A 9,444-nucleotide genomic window follows, 5' to 3' on the forward strand; every position below is an offset into this window, starting at 1 on the left:
TGACAGGACCAAGGCACCAGCCTGGCGCCGACCCTCCTCCAAAAGGAAGCTCAGCCTGGCCGCAGCGGCTCGAACCACAGGACAGGTTACGACCCGGCGGCGTCACGCGACCGGAGTCCCGCAAGCTCCGCCCCGAGGCAGGCACAGCCAATGACGGGGCGGGGGCGGGCCTTGCCGGGGCCGCAGCCTGAGAGCCTTTAAAGCCGGAGCCCCGCGCTGCTTTTCCAGATTCTCGGACCTCGGCGACCTCCGGGGATCCGAGTTTGCAGACTACGTGTGTGCGCAGCTAGCCACCTCAGGTGAGTGACCCCCTCCCCGCCCCCCGAGGGTTTAAACGCTTCGCAAGCAAGGATAGATAGGGGAATGTAGAGCGTGGGAACCACAGCATTTGCAACCCGAACTGCGGACCCCCGGCTGGGCCAGGATCTCCAGGAGGTGTCCCTTGGCTTTCCCGAAGTGATAGGCCCTTGTTGCCGAGCCGGATCGTCCTCAGGTCATGTGACTCCGGGCTGCTGGGACCCGAAGGGGCAGCGAGACCCCCTCAAGCTGATCACGGGGCCCAGGGCTCCCTGTGCCGCCATAACACTCGTGGGCGGTGGCTGCGACGGCTGAGCAGACGCCAATCCCCCGGGCGGGCCCAGCTTGGCTCCTAACTTGGATCGCCTAAGGAGGCATCGCCTTGAGGCTTCAGTTCAGTAAAGTCAGTTCGGACCGATTTGCAGCTGTGCATACCCTCTGGGTATTTCTGTATTCCCACTTGGAGTCACCTAATATTGTCCGTAAATGACCTGGACCTAGTTAAGATTCCGAGGCATACAATATCATCGGGAGACTCAAGACCACCGTGGCACTATAGTAGAGAAAAATTGTTTATCCCAGTTCCTATGCCACTTGCCTACTAGGCAGTTTTCGTTTCAGTAGCCGAATCCAGTAACCTTCAAAGATTAATTCCTGTCTTGTTTTTCTCTACTCATGCCCACATTTGTTAGCACATGCAAAGATGCTTCAACTCCAATAAGGTGGTTTAAAATGAACTGGTTTACTGGTGGGCTGGTGGCTTGTGGGTATAATCCCTGCACTTGAGAGATGGAGGGGCATTGTAAAAGTTTAAAGCCTGAACTACATGAAAACCTGTCCTTAAAAGAAAAGGCTTCGTGGGATCCTCATTTCCTCTTCTTTTTCCTTCCCCAGGTGTTTGAACCATGACCCCTTTACTCCTCCTGGCTGTCCTCTGCTTGGGAACAGCCTTAGCCACTCCAAAATTTGATCAAACGTTTAATGCACAGTGGCACCAGTGGAAGTCCACACACAGAAGACTGTATGGCACGGTTTGTAGTATTTACATTGTCTAGAGAGAATGGTCTTCCTTGCCTTTGGAAGTGTTTGCTTGATTGGTTGCTTTTTGGCGTTTGGCTCCCCCCCCCCCCCCCCCCCCCCCGCCAAACTTTCTCTGTGTGTCCCTGGCAGCCCCGGAACTTGCTCTGTAGATCAGGCCGAATGTGAACTCAGTCTCCCTATCCTCCTATCCTCCCATCCCCCATCCCACCGGCCATCATAAGTTTGTAGCTAGAGTGTAGTCTCTAGAAGCCAGGAGTAGCCGAATCACACACCCATTGTGAGCTGAGTGGAGTACAAATACCCCTTTGTGTGTTTTCTGGAGGAGCGTTGCCTTTCAGAGTGTGTGACTGTCCCTGTTCCAGCAAAGGCACTAGAGTTAGAGAGTACCATATGTGGGTGCTGAGAATTAAACCTGAACCTTCCACACGTGGTCTTAAACACAGCCATCTTTCCAGCCCCATCTCTGCCTCCCAGATTAAAAACCTGTGCCAGCCAACCTCTGGCTCCCCCTGTATCATTAACCAAAGAAAACCCGAAATATGCCAGTGCCGTGCTTGCTTCTAGAATGAGGAAGAGTGGAGGAGAGCAGTGTGGGAGAAGAACATGAGGATGATCCAGCTACACAATGGGGAGTACAGCAACGGGAAGCACGGCTTTACCATGGAGATGAACGCCTTCGGTGACATGGTGAGAGGGATGTGATGGACTCTGAGAGCCCTCTCCATTTTTTTTCTACAAAGTTATCTTACCTTTTATTATTTTTTTTTTCCTCTCCTGGAAGACCAATGAGGAATTCAGGCAGATAGTGAATGGCTATCGCCACCAGAAGCACAAGAAGGGAAGGTTATTTCAGGAACCTCTGATGCTGCAGATCCCCAAGACTGTGGACTGGAGAGAAAAGGGTTGTGTGACTCCTGTGAAGAATCAGGTATGAGGGCTGGAAGGAGTCTCAAGTTCGATCCCCAGGGTCCACACTTGGAAAAGACAAGGGGAGGGAGAGAGTGCAGTGTCACTAAAGATAGTGATTCCCTCCCCCAGCAGCCATCAACTCGTAGTAGCTCGTCTGAGAGCCCCATGAGACCCTTGTTCTCTGTGCTTTATCCTTGACCACGGTGGTTTATTTTGTCTGCTCCTTGGATGGTGAATGAAACAGGGTCTCACACTACTAGCCCAGCCTGGCCTCAAACCCAGAATCCTCTTGCCTTAGTCTCCCTAGTGGATTGTGGGTATGCACTGCCCCACCCAGCTTCCTGTTTACTATGTTAAAATATGCATATATCTGGGGTGGGGGGAGTGTGACCCTAACCCTAACCCTAACCCCATCACTTGGGAGGCAGAGGCAGGCTGATCTCTGAGTTCAAGGCTGTCCCTGTATGTAGGGTGATTCCTAGGCCAGCCAGGGCTACACAGAGAGACCTTGTTTGAAACAAGCAAGTATGCATATATAAAGGTTGTTGTGCTGGTTCCCTTATAAGCCTTTTTCTCTCTTCAGGGCCAGTGTGGTTCTTGCTGGGCTTTTAGCGCATCGGGTTGCCTAGAAGGACAGATGTTCCTTAAGACTGGCAAACTGATCTCACTGAGTGAACAGAACCTTGTGGACTGTTCTCACGATCAAGGCAATCAGGGCTGTAATGGAGGCCTGATGGATTTTGCTTTCCAGTACATTAAGGAAAATGGAGGTCTGGACTCAGAGGAGTCTTATCCCTATGAAGCAAAGGTAATTGGTTTGTTTCATCCCAGCTTTGTTTTTCAGAAAAGGAGAAACATTACCAAATGTGGTTTTCAGGGTTCATACTTTAGTGGGTAACTCACAGCATTCTGAGTATTGACCTCACAGCTGTGGGCTGCAAGTCACTTGTTTTGTTTCTAGAGCTTATGCTCTAAGAGGTAATCAGTTGTGATCAAGTCTCTCTCCCTTAACTTTCAAAGGATGGATCTTGTAAATACAGAGCTGAGTATGCTGTGGCTAACGACACAGGGTTTGTGGATATCCCTCAGCAAGAGAAAGCCCTCATGAAGGCTGTAGCGACGGTGGGGCCTATTTCTGTTGCCATGGATGCAAGCCATCCGTCTCTCCAGTTCTATAGTTCAGGTAATGGTCAGAGTTAGTACCTCCCTGACTTTGGTGATTTAAGTGTGTTGGCGGAGGGGTGTGCCGTTGCCCTTGGGAGTCCGGAAGCATTAGATCCCCTGGAACCGGACTAGGGGCAGTTAATTGTAAGCTATCTAATATGGGTTCTGGAACCAAACTCAGATTCCCTGGATTACACTTAACTTCCAAGCCAGCTCTCCAGCACCCTCTGCTTTTCAATGTTTTAATGCTTTGATTACTGGAGTGGGGGTGGGGGTGTGGTGGGGGATGGGGGATGGGGATCAGAGGACAATCTAGAGGATTGCAGGAGCCATTTCTTTCTGCTGTATGTGGCTCTAGAATCAAACTCAGGCCCTGAACCTTGTTAACACGCATCTTTTTTCCCTGCTGAGACATCTCACCACCTGAAATATCTTTTAATATTGTAAATTACTCTATAGATTCTCCAACAGCTGAATCTGGTTCCAAAAGAATTTTTTGACTTTTTTTTTCTTTTATTGGATACTTTTTATTTTACACTTCAAATGTTCTCCCCTTTCCCAGTTTCCCCTCTAGAAACCCGCCATCTCCCCCTGCTTCTATGAGGGTGCTCACCCACCTACCCACTCCCTCCCTCCAAAAGATTTCTTATTGCTATAATTAGAGCTTTACAGAATCTGTGATTCAGTTGTAATGGAGAAGAGGGGGAGGGAGGGAGGGGGAGAGAGAGAGAGCTCATGCTTTTCTGACCATAAACTTTTTCTTTAGATTTAAGAGTAGCAGGGGTTATTGTTAGATGTGGCTAGAAAATTGATCCTATGGGCTTTAAAACAATAGAGTATTTTTTTAATTGAAAGGAGTGAGGTTGTAACTTAGTTGGTAGTGTTTCTCAGCATTCCTTTTCTTATTTTAAGATTTATTTACTTATATAAGTACACTGTCACTTTTCTTCAGACAGACCAGAAGAGAGCATTTGGATCCCGTTACAAATGGTTGTGGGCCACCATGTGCTTGGTGGGAATTGAATTCAGGACCTCTGGAAGAGTAGTCAGTGCTTTTAACCACTGAGCCATCCACTAAGTCTGTTTCCCAGAATTCTTTAAGCTCTGGTTCGGTGCTGGCACTACATGAACCAGACATGATATCCATTCCTATAATCCTAACTCTTGGGAAGCAGAGGCAGGAGGATCAGGAGTTCACCCCATTCTTGGCTACGTAGCAAGTTGGAGAGCAGCTTGGACTACCTAAAACTCCCATCTTAAATAGGATTTCACTGTGACACCTTGTCTAGCCTGGAACTCTATGTATACCAGGCTGGCCTTGAACTCAAAGAGAGTTCTGAGATTAAGTCATGCACCATCACACCCAGCAAAGCCACTGCTAATTTTTGACTAGTATCTTCTACACAGTTTGGGATCTGTGACAACTACCGGATTTTGAGATAGTCCCTGTTGTTGGGGATAGAATGGGCTTCTGTCCTGTGGTGACTGGAACCTCTCGTTTCACTCTGCCAGGTATCTACTATGAACCCAACTGTAGCAGCAAGGACCTCGACCATGGGGTTCTGGTGGTTGGCTATGGTTATGAAGGAACAGATTCAAATAAGGATAAATACTGGCTTGTCAAAAACAGGTAAGACTCTAAATGTTATACTTTAATAGAAAGGATTTATTTGGGGGGGTGGGTCAATACTTAGATGCAAGTCCACAGATGTTTAAGTTTTAAAGTTCTGTTCTCAGAGTGAAGGGTTCTGCATTTAAGATTCTAAACTAAGGTTGTCGAGGAGACTTAGGTATTTGTAATGGTGGATTTCCAAACTTGGGCCCAAAATTTCAGTAAGGCTGTGTGATTTCAGCACGCTTTTTTTTTTTCTCTAGTTCTCAACAAGGGAAAACCAGCAGAAATTATGGCTCGTGTGCCTCCCTGAGATACCTGCATTTTGCCCTCTGATCTCAGAACCCTTTAATTTTCACAACTGAGTATCTCTCATTGAGATATAACAACAGAATGTGGAGACATACTGTCCTATTAACCTCCAAGTTCACCTCATCTTTCTCAGAGTGAGCTAAGGCTGTATGGCAGTTGGCAAAGTGCTTGCCTACAAGGCACCAAACTGTAGGTTCAATTCCCAGCACCGCATACAACCTGGCATGGTGGTACACGTCTTTATCCCATTACTGGCCTTAGTGCCATGCTTTTAGAGAATTGGTGGCTTTAACCTTGGCTATACAAAAGCCTGTCTCAAAATAAGCAAGGGGCTTGGGCAGTGACTCAGTGGATAAGGTACTTGCCACTCAGTCATGAAGACCTGTGCGTGCATGGATTCCCAGCACTGGTATCTACTGCAAAAACAACTGTAACCCCAGTTCTGGGCACTGGAGGGCTGTGAGCTCCAGGTTCAGTGAGCCACCCTGTGTCAAAACGAGAGTGATAGAGGAAGGTAGTAGTGTCTATCTCCTGCTTCTACACAGATCAAGACCCACAGGAATGAGTGCCTCTGTATATTCTGTGGGCATCTTAGAACACTCGGAGGTAAGTACGTTCCTGTTTTTAATGAACTGCTAATTCTATCATATTTCCTTGGATCTCTTTCAGCTGGGGTAAAGAATGGGGTATGGATGGCTACATCAAAATAGCCAAAGACCGGAACAACCACTGCGGACTTGCCACCGCAGCCAGCTATCCTATCGTGAATTGATGGACAGCGATAATAAGGACTTACGGACACTACATCCGAAGGAGTTCATCTTAAAACTGACCAAACCCGTCTCTGAGTGAGACCATGGTACTTGAATCGTTCAGGATCCAAGTCACGATTTAAATTCTGTTGACATTTTTACATGGGTTAAATGTTACCACTACTTAAAACTCCTGTTATAAACAGCTTTATAATATTGGACACTTAATGCTTAATTCTGATTCTGGAATATTTGTTTTATAAAAGTTGTATAAAACTTTCTTTACCTTTTAAAAATAAATTTTAGCTCAGTGCATGTGTGTGTGTATGGGTTAGGGGAACTTCCTGTGTGAAATGTGTTCACAAATGTTTGAGACTAAAGACTGACTGATTCCAGATGTCCGGACTGATTCGGGTGTCAGTGGTAGACCTGGGGAAAGGTGACAGGTGCTCTGGATGGAGCCTTCTGATTTTACCTCAGCGTCCTGTCAGGTTAGGTATGTGTAAGTAAATCTAGCTTATGGGGTAATTGTTTTTTCTTTATTTGTGTGAGTATGTGTGTGTGGAGGTCAGAGAACAACTCATTTCTACAGTGTTGATCCTAGCGATCAAAATCAGGTTGTCAGGCTGGACCACAGGTGCCTTTTACTACTGAGGTATCTTGCCAGCCCCACTGGTTTTAAGTGACGTATAATTACATATGTTTATGTAGTACAATATAATGTGTTGTGATACGTGTATACTATGAAATGATCTGATAGTTCACCTCAAATATTTTATTACTTTGTTGAACTTTTCTAGCTGTTTCTAAAATACACAGTATATTATCATTGGGACCTGTCTTGTTAATGTAGCCCAGGCTGGCCTTAAGCCCATAATCTTCCTTCTCAGCCTTCTGTGAGCTAAGATAAAAAAAAAAAATCATGTAATGTTATACCCAGTCTCAAGTCTTATATCTGGCAAACCTTGACAGTCCAGAAGAACTAGAGTAAATTGTTTGACAGTCCTCTCAACTTTCCTAATTCTGTGACCTTTCAATATAGTTCCTCCTGTTGTGACCCCAATCATAAAGCTATTTTTGTTACTACTTCATAATTACTCTTGCTACTGTTATGAATCATGATGTAGATTTTTTTTTTAAATAGAGGTTTGCCAAAGGAGTCACATCCCACGGGTTGCTGTTCTAGAAAGTGGGCAGATTTCTGTGTTGTTTTACATATTAGACTGACTGGAGGGTGGTTAAGTGCTGGTTTCAGTAGTCCCTATCCACGTTGCAAGTGAAGACCATAATACTGCTATGTAGTTCTGGAAAAGGTCATACACAGGGGTGGTTGTGGGCTGACATTACACCTACCTGTCCTGGGAAACCTCAAGCTACCCAGGATTGGCGAAAAGTATATTGAATGGTTGTGATTAACATCACAGTTATTTGGTAACGTGGAGAAATGTGTTCAAGGCTCATGAGAAATCATGTGAGGCTATGAAAGGTCTCTGGCTTTGGAAGATAACAAACGTCATGAGTGAAAGAGGACTAAATTACGACAATGCTAGAGACTGGACATGCCCCTGAGGTAGAACTATACCCGTGTAGCCAACCTTTCCAAGGTCAATGACTTAGCAAGTTCTTTTCTAAAACTATTTTTCAAGGGAGTTCATAGATGGACCTTGGCAGAAACTAACAACCGAAAGAGACTTTGCAGTGTTAGGGTCAGCAAACAAATATTACAAGGTAATGCACTTCAACAGAATGTCTTCTGCCTTGCTGCTTTTACAGCAGATTGTCTAAAATTCCTGACAGACAACAACTTCAGGAAGGAAGGATTTATTTTGGCTCATAGTTTCAGGAAGGAAGGATTTATTTTGGCTCATAGTTTCAGAGGAGTATAGTTCAGGATAGTGGTAGGGCATGGGAGGACCAGAACAGTTTGTTTCATGGAAGGTCAGGAAGCAAGGTAAAGGCTGCTCAGCTGACTTCTTCCTTTCCAAATCCCTTTATGGTATCTCAGCCCCGAGCATATGCTATGGTGCCATCCACACTCAGGGCAAAATCTTACCTTTAGTCTTGTGAGAATCTCCCACTGGATACACCATCCTGAGGGACCTGGTGTGGCACAGGTCCCTTTCGTGACTGGAAATAAAAGGATTCTTGAGAATCCGTAAGTCCAAAAGCCCTGTCCCTCATCTCCCTGTGGATCTCTACCACTGGATTAAGAGAGCAGTTGCTATTTGAAAGCAGCTTGAGAGGAACAGAAAGGCTAAGGATACTAAATTCTGCCTAATTCTGACAGCAGAATTCATGGTTGACTTGATGCTACAGGACTGAGTGAGTGCTCCAACCCAATTAGAAAAATGAGTCATCCACAACAGCTCTAGTGGCTGTTGTATACACAAACAATAAAACCACTATAATCACTTTGAGTAAGAAAAAATGCAAGGGAAGCTAGGTGGGGGCTGATAGAGCAGTCTACTTCCCAGAGCAAAGGCAGGTATGGTTAAGCTACACACAACAGCCCCCACCTTATTTTTTGAGATAGGGTCTCTCACGGAGCTAGGAGCTTATCACTGGCTAGTCAGGGTGGCCAGTGAACTTCAGGGCTTGGAGTACAGACACATGCTGCCGTTTGGCGTTTATGTCCGTTCTCGAGGATCCAAACTTGGGTCCTCATGCATCTCTTCCAATTCTGGGTGATCCCAGACCCTTCTGTCTTAGGGTTTTACTGCACTTGCAATTTAGGGTAAAGAGACACCATGACAACTCTTAGAAGGGAAAACATGTAATTGGGGCTGGCTTACAGTTCAGAGGTTTAGTCCATTATCATCATGGTGGGAAGCATTGCAGCATGTAGGCAGACACGATGCTGGAGAAAGATCTGAGAGTCTACATCTTCATCGACGGGCAGCAGAAAGAACTGGTTTGAGCTTTTGAGACTTCAAAGCCCACCTCCTAGTGGCACACTTCCTCCAACCAGGCCACACCTACTCCAACAAGGCCACAACTCCCAACAGTTACAGGACCCCAAGCACTTTTTTATTTTTCTACATTTATTTTTTGGGAGTACAATGTTGCAGTCTCAGACACACCAGAAGAGGGCATCAGATCTTATTACAGATGGTTGTAAGCCACCATGTGGTTGCTGGGAATTGAACTCAGGACCTCTAGAAGAGCAGTCAGTGTTCTTATCCGCTGAGCCACCTCTCAAGCACTTTGGCTTCTGCTGATTACTGCTGGCCCATGCATCATTGATGCCTTAAGTAGATATATAAAATCCCATCTGGGTGTCTATACTGGCTGGCTTTACGTCAAGTTGACACAAGCCAAGAGGAAGGAGCCTCAGTTGAGGAGATGCCTCCGTGAAAT

The 9,444-nt window shown here is 46.1% G+C and overlaps 1 protein-coding gene across 1 annotated transcript; it reads left to right on the plus strand.

The window, feature by feature from the left end:
- The first annotated feature begins 237 nt into the window (after nt 1-237).
- On the plus strand, nt 238-6,402 carry Ctsl (cathepsin L). The gene is given in 8 exon segments (NM_013156.2): nt 238-299; nt 1,192-1,328; nt 1,903-2,025; nt 2,120-2,266; nt 2,831-3,055; nt 3,268-3,430; nt 4,924-5,041; nt 6,005-6,402. Coding segments are annotated over 7 exon segments (1,005 nt in total). The 5' UTR covers nt 238-299; nt 1,192-1,202; the 3' UTR covers nt 6,108-6,402.
- The last annotated feature ends 3,042 nt before the right edge of the window (nt 6,403-9,444 follow it).

Source organism: Rattus norvegicus, chromosome 17 (genome assembly GCF_021556685.1).
Source record: "Rattus norvegicus strain SHRSP/BbbUtx chromosome 17, alternate assembly SHRSP_T2T, whole genome shotgun sequence".
NCBI classification, from domain to species: Eukaryota; Metazoa; Chordata; class Mammalia; order Rodentia; family Muridae; genus Rattus; species Rattus norvegicus.